At 45.3% G+C, this 14,134-nt stretch overlaps 1 protein-coding gene across 1 annotated transcript in view; it reads left to right on the plus strand.

Annotated features, from left to right (window-relative positions):
• SPRED2 (sprouty related EVH1 domain containing 2) overlaps positions 1 to 12,495 on the plus strand; it is a 30,840-nt gene extending 18,345 nt beyond the window's left edge. Inside the window, exons 4-5 of the mRNA XM_011381851.2 lie at positions 7,040 to 7,189; positions 9,280 to 12,495. Of these exons, the coding sequence (XP_011380153.1) occupies positions 7,040 to 7,189; positions 9,280 to 9,945 (816 nt within the window). The 3' untranslated portion in view covers positions 9,946 to 12,495. The remainder of the gene's footprint in view (positions 1 to 7,039; positions 7,190 to 9,279) is intronic.
• The last annotated feature ends 1,639 nt before the right edge of the window (positions 12,496 to 14,134 follow it).

Here is a 14,134-nt window from a genome sequence, read left to right on the forward strand (position 1 = left end):
TGTATGATCAGGCTAGTCTCCCAGCCTGAGGTAGAGAGGAATGGCATATATTTATATATAGTGCCTGTGTGTATACATACTTTTTAAAAATAATAAAACGGGGAGCTTGGCGATAGGAAGAATATTGAATATTGCTTTGGTTGCATCAGCTGTTGAGATCTATTTTGGTGGTAGACTGCAGTAAAAATAATACAAATTGTGGTCATAACTACTAGTAAGCCATCTTCAAAAACTCAAAATAGCAGCAGCATCTACACAGGACAGAAATTCTACTTAATCATCTGAATTAATCCTATGGCTTTTTTTTTTTTTTTTGGAGGGGGTATGGTGATGGCTTTATTTAGTATGTATTATTTAGCATTTTTTACATACATCCTGTGACTATCATATGTAAGTAACAGTCTTAGTCAAACCCCTTTGTCCTGTAATATTCTTAGGAGGAAGGAAGAAGAATTACACATAAAATTTTAGGGCTCAGACAGACCTTGGAGATTATCTAGTGCATCCCCCTTATTTTTCACAAGTGGAAACTGAGGTCCGAAAAAGTTAAACAACTTGTCCAAGACATGCGGCCAAGCCTGGCATCAAGGTTTTCGATTCTTTCTGGATAGAGCTATTTTTGATTAACATTGCTATGTGATTCCTGGATAATGTGGTCGGGCTTCTTAACTTTATTTCCTGTGCCTTACTGAAAACGTGTAGGCCTGCTGGCCTCCTGAACGGGCTGCTGAGTGGGCTTGGCTCCGAGCACTGTGTGCTTTCTTCTATTAGCTCATGTGTTCCTGGAGACACAGGGATGATGAACTGACCGTATTTGTTTGCTTGTGCCTCTGGACGTGGGGTTCATTCCTTTTGTCTCCATCCTGAAAGGGAGAAAATTAACAGAAATTAACAGTTGTCTTCCTTCTCATAGTCTCACCAATATACCCAGTAAGAGTCCTACTCCAGAAAGCTGTAAACCCAGTGTCCCTTCATAATTCCAAGTGTCCTTGAAAAACAGCCCTGGGCACCCTTTCTCTCCGATAGCCACTGTCTGCCAGCTGCTGCCACGTTTGTTTTCTACCCCACCCCCTTTTGGAAAAACAAAAGATTTAGCAGGAAAACCCAGGGGAGTTGAAGGGATGCATATAAATCCTAAAAACACTTGTTTCACTTTGAGATGCTTAGTCTGACCCACCCTGAATGCCCCAAAAAGCCCTTGGTCTGAAGCCAGGATTTCATCCCAGGATGGGTAACTTAATTTAAGCAAACTGTCTCCTCAGCTGGTCTGGCCTCTTGGTTCTTTCCCTCCTTCCTTGAGCTTTTCTTAGTCAAAGACTTTGGCCTTCCAAATGAAGAAGGCTCATTCCCAGCCCTAGAGCATGTGGACAGATGCATGTGCTTTTTCAAGAACTTCCAGGTAAACTCAAGGAACTACTGTAGGACAGGGGGAAGAATAGTCAAGTTTCCAAGAGTAAGAAAGCATAGTTTACAAAATATGCCCATACAGTCGGAGAGAGCCAGCCACAGGTGTTAGCATTAGGCATCCATCTTTCAGTCTCATTTCTCCATTCAGACAAATTCCTACCCAAACCAGACAGCCTCGGACAGTGTCTTTTGTACTTCAGAATTTGATTTACTGTCAAGATATCAACACTAGAGTCAGTTGTTCAAAGGAAAAGTATCAACTCTTGAAGCTCTTTGGTTTTCTTCTCACTTGTTAAATTCTGGAGAATTATAGGAAATATCTGAATACTCAAGTACAACTTATGCCCGAAGAGGCCAACCATTGGAAGCTTACACTTTTCGAAGAAGTTTGTTTATCAGATGTTCACTGGTGAACTTAGGCCTCTGTTTTTCTTCCTCTGGGCCTTAATCTGGGTTGTCCAGTCATCTAGAATGCCCCTCCTCAGGGTGGCCACCTGGCTTTGGCCCCTGCCCATGTTACCTTCTGTGTCTGTACCCATATCCCATAAAGCCCCAGCCCAAACCCAAATACCCTTCAGGGAAGGAATGGGTGTTTGTACTACCAGAGTGGATTGGGTCAGGCTGGTGGAGGCCCTGTTTTGTGTTTTTAAGGTTGGCAGTGCCCACTCTTTCATCTCAGTACACTCTGACTCTTGCTTCCACCTCCCCTCCCTCACCCTCTTCTTCCCTATCAAGGCCTTGACTCAGCTTACTGCCCTGTTAGAGGGCTTTAGGGCCAGGTCACACACAGCGTGTTACCATTCCTGTGAAGTTTTACAGTAACCACAGAAATTTGAAAATGTCGTCAAAGGTCTGTCCCTCACAAAGAGACCAAACTAGGTGGAAAAACACAGCCCCCATGTTATATTGTTCCAAAGTTTAGAAAATGGTGGAAAGCTGCCTGGCTCAGTATACAAGACTAGCCTAACCTCACTGTTTAACTAGGCAAGGACAGCTCAGGTATTGAACAACAGAAGTCAGACTCACTGATGAATCTACATGCAACGTTTCTAAGTAAAATATAACAAAATACATCAAATATTTGTAAAACAAATTTAATGAAAGCCCAGTAGAGTATCTCCTAGGCATGCAGAGGTGTTTTATATTGGAAAAGATAACTGTTTGATTCATACATTAATAAAACAAAGGTAAAAGATTAATCATGTCAATAGATATACAAAAAAAAAATCTGGTGACATCTAACAGCTTTTGGTAAATAAAAACCCTTCGCAATCTAGAATACAAGGAAACTTTTTGGAATTTTACTTTATAATCACTCCACCTATCTAGAACTATATTTTGATAGAGAAGCGTTAGAATTTCCATTAAGGTCAAGCTCAAGCAAGGCCACCACCATCACCTCTGTTTTTTCACATCTTGCTGGAAGCCCTGGCAAAAACTGCAACGAGAAAAAGAAGGTATAAATATTGGAAAAGAGACCAGACTATCTCTTGTGAGTAGTATGATATACTTAGAAAAATCCAGAGTCAGTGGATAAAAAAATATTCGAACTTTTATAATGATTTAAGGCGACCAGATAGAGGATCAACAGAATCAGTGCCTTTTCTGTAATCAGCAGTAACCGTTTGGAAAATGGAACCGTTTAATCTCATTTCATTTATGCAATAACCCTGAGGATGATTTTAGCTCCATTTTGCAGATGTGAAAACTGGAGTTAGAGGTCAACTTGACCACAATCACACAACTTATAATTAGCAGAGAATGATTCAAATAGTTGGCCTGAGCTGAGACCCTGTTATTTAACATTACCACACTCCACTGCATTTGTTGTTCAGTGCCTCATAATAGGTTGCAAACTTCTTAGACTTCTTTTTAATTGTGGGCCACTGATGTTGCATCAGTCAAACCTAAACCCAGAAGCAAGTTTTGAAGGGTACATTTGCGTTTACTGCATCACAGAGCTGGAGACCTCCCACGAGTTGACGGCAGTGCCCAGCCTTGGTGTCCCCAGTGGGCGACACTGAAGTCTCACTCTGACTGCTCTTTCCAGACATGGGGAAGCCTGTTGTCAAAGCCACCCCTCTTCGGAGCCTCAGGTCCCCAAACACAGAGTAGCTGCAGAGGACTTCTACTTTTGTTCTTTAGTTCAAACCCGCACCAGTTCTAAGACACCTTCCGGAGAGCAAGGCGAGTTTAAAACACGGCCAGAGCCTTTCCGAATTGAAGGTGAAACTGTCAGATTGATAGGTGTCTTTAGCTTGTGCACACAAATATCAGAGAGATGTTCAAGAATCTTGTTTGTGAATGCGTGTGCACTTGCACACACAGCTCAGTGCTTTTCTCCAGCTGTGTGTGGAAACCAAGAGCAGAGTTAGGGAGAGCCAGTCAGAGATAAACGTAGGTAGGAGGTATTTCTCCTCTCCGTTCTTGGAGATGCCCTGATAGTACATTCCTTTTGTTTATAGGTCACACTCACCACCACTTTGCAAGATTTGTCTGATAGTACAGATCTGAAATAAGCCTCAGCTTCCAATGGAGCCTCTTGCATGTTCTTTCCAGAGTCTAAACCAACACAGCAGTTTGGCAGAGAAGGCTCTGGTCTGGGCCAGACATGCAGGAGGCCATGTACTGTAGGCACGCCTCAAAGTTTTCTGGCTTTCTTGCTTCTTTGTGCAAATCCATCAGTTTTGGAGATCTTGAGAGGCCTTTCTCAGCCTCACATTCTCTGACAATGTCCAGGAAGCTTTGCACTTGACTCTGTGCAATGGAAAGGCTGTTCGGGGCTGGGGAGGTTGGATGGGTGCATCAGGGATGGCGTTTCTGATTGGCTCGGGAATACTAGGCAAGCTGGGTGTGCCGCATTGCTTAGAACGACTTTCTACCCATTGTTTACCCAGACATGAGATGGATTAGGGTGAACAACTAACACAGAGGTGACCACGATGTGTTCACTGGTTTCTGATAACTAAATGAGTGCTTATTACCGTGTTCAACACAAGGGTAACTTTTTTTTTCGATTAGAGTTGACGTTCAATTTTATTAGTTTCAGGTGTACACAAGGTAGCTTCTAACCTCAAAGACAACTGTCCTGTGGGTGTTGGATAAGAATTTAACCCTTGAAGATTGAATCACACAAGGGCCCTTACTTGCTTATTCAGAAAGTATTGAGATCTTTAGAAACCTTTGTATTGTGAGACACCATCTCCTCATCTTTTGTGTCAAGCAGGGTGTACCTTCTTGGAGAAGTTGTGTTAATCTCAACAAAACACCTCCAGAGTGGGCATTGGAATGGGTTCGCCTGACCAGAGAAGCAGCATGTGGGGCGTTGAAATCCCACTGGGCTTGGTGGTCAGGGGCTGCGTTCTAGCCCAGGTGGCACATCCTCCATACTCACAGGAGACTATTAAGAGTTCTTGGCTTTGTCGTTTTGTCTGATCAACAACCACCATGTGGTAAAGAGGGAGAATACAGTACCTCCGGGGACAAAAGGAAGGAGTGGGTCAGAGTTGGAGGACAGGTGGAATTTGGAAAAAAGTAAAAATTCTTGTGCATCAGTTCGGTCTCTTAGTTACTGGGATTTAAGGGGTCAATAGTAATTCTTCCCTATCCGAGTTCTGAACCAACTGAGAAGAACAAAAGTTAGAAGACCCTCTATGGTCTTGGCTTACATCTGTGGGCAGTGGACGACGTCCCAGGACCTGGCCCGCCAGGCACAGAGGCGCTGGAGTGCTACAGCCTCCCCACAGTGGGGCAGGCCCTTGACCCCCAAGTGGACTTCACAGTTCCAAGAATGGTTGCCAGCATGTGCTATTTGCCAATTGGGTGGCTTTCAAGAGGCAGAGGAGTAAAGTAGCGGACTGCAAGCCTAGTTCCACTCCACTCGTGGAGATGAGTGAGGGCCAGAGAGAGGCCAGGAATGTGATGCGGTGGAACTGCTGCCACACAGAGGGATCGGGAGTGAGGAAGAAGTGCACCCAAGTGATGAACCCAACCCATCTCATTTGTTACCAAAGGGAATTGGCTCATGTCATTGAAACATCCTATCCTAAAGTCGATCAGAATTCAGGCTTGACTACATTCAGAAATTTATGGTGTCTGTGGGGGCCTTCTTCTCTTGGTTTTACTTGACTTCATCTTCAGAAGGTTCTTACTCTGTGCCTCCAGGCTTATGGAGCCCTTTGATCTTAACTTCAGAGATAAAGACAGCATCTTAAAAAAAATCTTTTTTCTGACCTGTCAAAAATTCATATTGCTTGAGAGGACCATGTGTCCATACCTGAATTAGTCACTGTGGTTGAAGGATTGGAAACAGGTATCAGCCCACATCACTTGAACCAAACAGAGAAAAATCCAGGAGGGGTCGGGTCCCCAAAGGGATGTTGCACATGTCCACCAGGTTTTAAAAATTAACAATAGTTGTGTTGCACAATGAGTGTCTTTTCTTTTTCCTAAATACTTGTAGTACCATTTTTCTGAGCATTTATTACTTTATAAACGGGACGGTGGGGGGTAAAAATAGCTTTTATAAGTCTTTGTTTTAACCTTGCCCCCAAAAGGACTTATGGCACTAACAAAAAACATAAAATCAAGAGATAAATAAGCAAGTAAGATAAGAGGAATATAAGAGTGAGAAGCAACGGCCAAGCAGCAGTTCTCCATATTTGCCAGAAATAAGATACCTAGAAACAAGAAAAACCTTGTTTTCATTTGTTGAAGGCATGGAGGGTCGTGACTCTGTGGAGATGGAAGGTGGGGTGGGGAGTGTAAGGGGCCCTGGTTTTAAAGATGGTTGCCACCTGCATTTAACAAAGCCTTTTGTGTGTTTGTGGAAAGGCGGGGGGTGCGGGAGGAGTGGTTGTGGGGTCCCTTTTCATTGAGTTTTCTGTGGAAGCATTAAGCACCTAGGTGGTAGGTATATTAGGAGGTGGTGGGGCCCCCTGTGCTCTGGCCACAGTCCATCCCAATATCTGATCACCTTCCAAAAGACACTGTCATGGAGGCTCCAATCTGAACTTGTCCCTACTGGGAAGACAGCTCTGTACTCACCCCCACAGATGCTGACCTTCATCCCTCTGTGCAGTCATACATCTTGCTTCATTAAAGTAAAACCCTAAATTTGCTTCAAACCCAAAGATTTCTTCTTGGAAAGCAAGTACCCACAACACCCCCCAAGGTATCTTTATCTGAGTCTTTCTCAGGCCAGGATTGGCCCCATATACAAACATTTGGGTTTCGTTTTTGCCTGTTTACATCGCCCCTGCTTGCTTGCCAGAGTACCTCGCAACCAGGGTTATGAATGGGGCAACCATACTTGATCAAACTGGGATACACAGTGGGAAGCCTGGTGTAGTGAGCCAGAACCTGGTTGCTGCTCCCACATTTGAGAAAAGCCAACTTTTTAGGGGCTGGGGCCTGGGTTTCCCTGCCTGTTGAGCCGGCCACACCATGTGTAGACAGTCTTGCCCTTCAGGGGTCCTCCCACCTTCCACAGCCAGGATAAACTCAAGATTTCCAGCAAGAGAAGTCCAGCAAGATGCCCCAAGTGGGGTAGACACATGTTAGGGTTTGATGTGTGGGTTTGGTTTTTATTTTTATTTTTTTAATTAACTCTTGGTTACCTCTCTCTAAACAGACAGCTACAGACAGTTCTTCTAATTCCTCGCAGAAGAGGGAACAACCTACTCGGACAATCTCCTCTCCCACAGCCTGTGAGCCCCGGAGGATTTATACCCTGGGCCACCTCCACGACTCATACTCTACGGACCACTATCACCTCGAACAGGTGAGTGGCAGTCTCCTTCCTCTCCTCAAGCCCAGGCCTCTTCCGTTCTACTTTGTACCATCTCATATCAGAGGTGGTGGGGGTGGCTCACCCTTACTCAGAGTTTTCTGTGTGCCAGACACCTTGCTAAACCCTTGTGCTTTATCTCATTTAATTCTCTCAAACTGCCACACAGGGCAGGTCCTTGGCCCAGTTTATAGATGAGGAAGCTGAGGCTTAGACAGCATCCCTAGTGGAACAAGATTCAGATGCAAGTCTGCTCGCAGGGTGCTGTGATGCCTCCCGTGTTCCTCTGGCTTTGGGGGAAAGCACAGGGCGACGGTCGAGACTGAAGAACGCTGCGCTGGGCTCATGCACCCTGGAATCTTGGGCTGCAGGCCCAGGCTTGCTCGGGGAGATGTAGCTGGAGTCTGGAATTCAGTAATTCAACAAATATTTACCAAGCGGCTGTTTTGCAGAGCAGGTTCCCAAACTGTGGGCCATGGACTCATGCCCGTGTAGGGTGATGTGGCCATTAGTCTGCTTTGAAAAGAAAAAAGGAGCATGGTTAACATAAAAAGTTAGATTTTTATGACTTTTTATTAAAAATTATTTATTGCTTCCTAATATTTTGGCATTAAACATGTTCTTTTTAAAAATCACATTATGGTAGCAGTAGATGGGAACTGACTTTGATTCTCCTTACTTTGCAAAAATAAAAAGTTAGCAAAGCCTGTGCCAGCTTCCAAGATTTGTTTGTAGGACTGTGATTTTCCAAAGTCTAGGAAATTCTGATGTCAAGAATCTGACGGGAATTAAGGCCAAGTGTGTGAGATGTGGCCTCTGCCCTCAGGGAGCTCACGGTCTGGTGGGAAGTGAAGGGTAAATCTAGTTACCGGGTAAAAGTTCTCTAACTACTATAACGATGATAATGGCAACAGGTATCAAACACATCCCGTGTGACAGGCTCTGTGTTGACACACCACATAGATTCTTTGTTCTCACAACAGCCCTATACAGTTTGATAGTCAGAGAAACTGAGTCTGATGCTTGGTAACTTGCTAAATTCCACAACCCAGATTTGACTCCAGTGGGTTCACGCAGAGCCATTATCTTCCCCCCTTTAAAAGCCTTCATTCCCAAAAGACTTCTAAGGTGGAAAATCTCTACCACAACTGAGATATCCTTGTGAGGCCGGCTTACCTGCATCTAGTCGGGAACTGTTGACTTAGCACACCTGCCACTCTGGACGAGGCACTGTTGTGAACTGTAGAGGGACTGCCTGCAGAAACGACTCTGCATTCACCCTAAGGGAGAACGCAGTTTGGGGTCAAAGGCCAGAAGGGTTAGTTCTTTGGCTGGCCTGCCTCTGTCGGATTCCAGCTCTGCCACTCAAAATCGGTGAGATCCTGGCAGAACTTGAACCCAGGCAGTTGGCCTCAGGGACCTACACCTTCACCCTTTTCTTATCTGGGTGTCTTATCTTTGCATCCAGATTACAAGGTTCTTGTGCACCTTATAGTGCCTGGTATCTCCTTTTGCTTTTTTGAACATGATCCATAGTGAGAAATGCATTTTAGACTGTGAGTCAGGATACACATAATGAAAAGTATTTACCCTTATAACATGCAGTGGACTCCAGTGTTGGTCTGTTTCACTGAGGGAAAAAAAGTTGTCTTGCAAAAGAGAATGTACTGTACAAAACCAGGCAGAACTAATCTGTGAGAAATCTAGCTACTGGTCACCATCACCCTTAGTGCTAGGCAGTAAGTGAAAGGGAGATGGGGGTTGTCCCAGGGGAGACCGCTGCCTTCTTCTTGGTCTGGGTGTGTCCAGCTTCTGAAAATTCAGACTCTATTCTTACGGTGTACACACTTTCCCCACATATATAGTAATACTTAAAAAGAGGGGGGAAAGCTGGTCTCGACCCATTAAACGGATTTCCTGACCCAGCAACGAATGGGGACAATTTGAAATATATCTGACCCACAGGATATTCACTAATTAGAGGATGGGTCAGTTTCTTCAAAAAAATGCCTCTGTCAAGGCGAAAGGTGCACATTGGATTTTTTTTCCCCGGTTGCTGTAAAATACTCTTTTCTCTCGGGCAGCCAATGCCCAGGCCCTATCGCCAGGTGAGCTTCCCGGACGACGACGAGGAGATCGTGCGCATCAACCCCCGGGAGAAGATCTGGATGACGGGCTACGAGGACTACCGGCATGCGCCCGTGAGGGGCAAGCACCTGGACCCCTCGGAGGACGCAGACTCCTACGTGCGCTTCGCCAAGGGCGAGGTCCCCAAGCACGACTACAACTACCCCTACGTGGACTCCTCGGACTTTGGTCTCGGCGAGGACCCCAAAGGGCGCGGGGGCGGCGTGATCAAGACCCAGCCCTCGCGGGGCAAGTCCCGGCGGCGGAAGGAAGACGGAGAGCGCTCCCGGTGTGAGTACTGCAGGGACATGTTCAACCATGAGGAGAACCGGAGGGGCCACTGCCAGGACGCCCCTGACGCCGTGAGAACTTGCATCCGCCGGGTGAGCTGTATGTGGTGTGCGGACAGCATGCTCTATCACTGTATGTCGGACCCCGAGGGCGACTATACAGACCCGTGCTCGTGCGACACTAGCGACGAGAAGTTTTGCCTCCGGTGGATGGCTCTTATTGCCTTGTCTTTCTTGGCCCCCTGTATGTGCTGTTACCTGCCCCTTCGGGCCTGCTACCACTGTGGGGTGATGTGCAGGTGCTGCGGGGGGAAGCACAAAGCGGCCGTGTGACTCCGTGTCTCTCCCTTACCCTCCTCCAACCACAGCCACAGGGACCTTGTCTTCTACACACTCTCATGTTCTCCCCCGCCCCCTGGGACCTGGAAGCGCCCTTCCAGCCCGGGCAACCTGCCTGGTGGACTCTGCACTCCCCCAGCCACCCATCCATCCACACACGCGCAGTGTTCTAAAGAAAGGAACCTCCACCTAGATTCTCGTGTATTATTAACAATCTGTAATCAAGCTAACTGTCTTATACCTGTGTTGATTTCCTGCCTTTCCTCCCCACCTCTTCCAGTTCAAAGGCACCTGCACTCAGAACTGCTGATTTTGGTGGGTTTTGTAATTGGTTTTTCCAAGAGCATAGAAGACTATTTCTCTTGGTTCAGCTTACCTATTGCTCAGCACCACTGGGTTCCTGCAGAAATGTGATGTCAGAATGATGAAACCCAACCAGAAGTATTTTAACCTGCAATTATTATGTATAGGAGGTGAGCTAGTTAACAGACTTCTACCACGAAACAAGATCGCTTTAACTTTTCTAAAGCCAAATTTCCCATGTAAGCTACAGTTTCTGTCTTGAGCCCGTTATCATTTTCTGCCCTCCCCCCTCCCAATCTGTCAGTTATTCACAATGCAAAATACGCACCGGTAAAATGACTGAGAATTGAGCCTTAACTTCAGATTAACTTGTGAGAATCAGGAAAATTCTTTAAACTGCATCACATCCTCTCGGGCCAGGGCTAGAAAGGGGATTTCAGGTTTCTCTGAGCCTCTCCAGTTACCCCCTAAGGTAGAACTTTTTAAAATTGTATCACCGCCACTTCTAAAAATTTAGCAATATTGGAAGAAAACGCTAATGAAGAAATTTTGCTCATTGTTTTGCAAACCAAATATTCTCTTTACAGTGATCTCCAAACAAGTTCCAGTTGAGAAACACTACAGATGTAGTTAAAACTATAGGAGCTTCCCCGACACACACACTGGCTATTTTCTATTAACCAGGGGAAGTTTTAAATGTCATAAATTTGGAGTGGTGGGTCGCATTTTGTTCGTGGGTTTGTGTTTTCATCTTAGATTCAATTTCACGTCAACAGATTCTTCATTTATACTTGGGAAAAAACAAGGCCATATGTAAAAATCCTTCCAATGCCTAAGTGTCTTTCTCCTGCAACTCCAAACCCAGACTGGCCATTTTGTGTGCACAGATGGCCAAGTCAGCAGACTGGGTCTACCTGTCGCCTTGCCACGTAGGAGGCTTCTAATTAGCTGGAAAAGAGTATTTTTCTAATCCGTCGCAAGGAATAGCCAAATCTTTAGGGCAGAAAGAAGAAAGTGAAGAGCGGTTACCTGGACCTAGCATAGTACAATCAGAACGTCGTGGAGAATGTAGGGGGCAGGCTTGTCAACACTGGCTGTTCTTCCTGCTGTGCTCTTCCTGTGGTAACTGCCAGCTGGGGGCATGGCCTAATCCCTCTCTCCCCACTTCCCCCATTCCTTCTTTATTGCACACAGGACATCAGTCTTCAAGGAAAGGGACTTTTTTTCAGTCTGCCCATCGTATTGGGAAAATGCTAGCCACGCTTACCTTCATGGGAATGTTTTCAGCTCGTCTCAGAGCCCGTCGCATTTCTTTAGTCAGATCATTGGTGTAAATACCCACTGTGCTTAGGAGCGAGTTGGTAAACGTTTTCACTTGTCGGAGTGACTGGTTTGGGCCTTTCAGTCTGAAAAAAGAGTAGAGAGAGCTGTCAGTGTGATGATGGGGAAAAAAAGAACAGCCTCCCTGCTTGGAGAACATCTAGGAAACCTCAGCCAGCCTCCCAGCGTTGTCGAGAGACCGTCTTCCCCCCCAGCCCTGAGGCTTTTCCTCGGGGTCCTTCTCAAGGTCTCCTCTCTACAAAGCACAACACTAATGTATGTTTCGTTAGACCTCAGTTCAAGTGCCCCTATTTATTTCAATAAGAATACGCGTATTCCAGCTGCTTTTGGTTTGTCGTCTCTATTTAGTTGTTCCTATCTTCCTTCACCCCTTGTGCTTTTCTACCCTTTGAGAGTTATGCTAGTGAATCTTGCTCCGCGTATGCTTTTTGGTTTGTGAAGGCAGCGGTTAAGGGCACAGGGACAGCCATGGGGACATTTATGTAAATACGTCTCTAATTGCCACACTGCAGCTGAACAGTGTGCAGTATTTTCCCAGTCAGCTTTGCCATACTGACGTCAATCATTTGAGAGAAATTATTCAGATTTTATTTTTGTATCTGTGGTAACAAAACATTAACCAAAAGATTGTCTGTTTGGAAGCTTCCCCCTCCCCCCTAAGCTGTTTGCTCTCATTAACAAATTAAAGTGCCTGAAGCATAATTCATTCTTTACCTGTATACTAAACACCCTGTTGTATTGATTTTTTTATAACCCTTTTTACCTCTGTGTAAAAAATATATATACAAGTGTATGATGTACATTTTAGTTCTTAACTTTTTTTTATGGTTTCTAATATGTATGACCAATGTAGCCATTGCTTTAAAATGTACCATGTAAATATAAACACATCCTATCAGATTGCTGACTTCAGGCTATTTGTCTGACTGGAGATGGGGTGGCCAATGTGAGCCTCCTCAGACATGGGAGTTCTTACACACAGGATGGGAAGGGGTTTCCTTTGGAGAAGGATGTGTGGATACTGGTCTGTTTTTGTGAGGCCCTTCCCGCCTATGGTTATGTCATATTCCCAAGGGGAGACTGCAGCTCCTCCAGCTCAGATGCTTCAAGTGAAAGGAATGCTGTATGTCACCGCCAGGGGAACACCCCCTCTTCCTAGGCCTGGCTGCCCGGTGTATGCTTCTCTGAGGGAACAGCTGTACTTCCTCCAAGTTGTTTTCCACCAATTCCTGCTGAACCTCGGGTGTGTGTTTGTGGAATCTGGAAGACCGTTTCTCACAAAACAATTGTTAAAACTGCAAGACCCTTGGTCTCCTCAGAGCAGTTCTATTTCAGTGGCGTTTGGCCCACTTTGCCTTCCAAACGAGTTCTTTGGATACTCAAAAGTTATAGTGACAATCTTCTGAGGAAATAAAGTGTGGGGTCTTAAGAGTCAGAGAGGAAATTTTCGACTCCTTTTCTAGAGAACTGAGCCTTTAAGAAAGAGAAGTGTAAAAGGGCTCCTCGCCTTAATTTTAACTCCTCCACAAAGAGATGACTGCCAGGCCACTGGCAAAGGTGAAAAGCAGAAGATACTGGAAGTTAGAACGTGAGGAGAAACAAGCCATAAGGATTGGTAAGTAAGAGATTACTAGAGAACTTAACGAAAGCTGTTTTATTAGGAGAGTAAATAAGCAGATTATGGTAGGGTGAACAGTAAACATGGAGGATGTAGAAACATCAAATGTAAAACATTTTTTCAAGTTTTATAGTAAAGGAATAATAGGATTGCTCTGAAGTAGAATTTGTGAATTAAATATTTGCCAAAACGACGTGTATATATTTACTTGTGATGACAATCTTGAATAAGTTGTTCTGATTTAAAAAAAAAAAAAAATGAGAAGAACTCGGAAGGTACCTCTAGAGCTGCCGTGGGGAAGGAGCCATAAAACCTTACTGGACCTTCATGGCCCCATAGGCACATCCCTCCCAGTCCATGTTTACAGTTGAACTGAAGATTAGAAAGGGAAAGTAACTAAGGTGACATGACATGCAGTCATGTGAGGCAAGGACTGAACCAGGCCTGAGCTCCAGTGACAGCAGAGTCCAGGTTCTTACTGGGCCTCAAACTGATACTTGCCTCCTTCCCTGTTTTAGAACTTGAAGAGCAGACACCAGTCAAGAGCTTTACCCTGTCGGCTCAGTTCTTTCAGGCCCCTCAGGAACAGCTCGTCGTCCTTGGTGCCCTGTGTGCTCAGCCAGCAGCCGGGCATACTACACATGTCATCTCCTCTAACCCTCTGCAGAGTAGATGCTGTATGTCCACATTAACGGGTAAGGAAGGGGAAATAGACAAACGTTACCTCAATCGAAGTCACTAGACAGTCTGCCCTTGGGCAAATGACCATCTTTTTGAGCCTCAGTTTTCTCAGGTATAACGAGTGGAACAACACTTACCCTCAGCACAACGCAAAGGTTAAATGACGAGCTGTAGTTAGACTGAAGTACACAGGAAGTCCTTCCAAACCGCTAATTTCTCCCTCCGAGGACAACCTCTTAA

The sequence above is a fragment of the Pteropus vampyrus genome, unplaced genomic scaffold, assembly GCF_000151845.1.
Source record: "Pteropus vampyrus isolate Shadow unplaced genomic scaffold, Pvam_2.0 Scaffold453, whole genome shotgun sequence".
NCBI classification, from domain to species: Eukaryota; Metazoa; Chordata; class Mammalia; order Chiroptera; family Pteropodidae; genus Pteropus; species Pteropus vampyrus.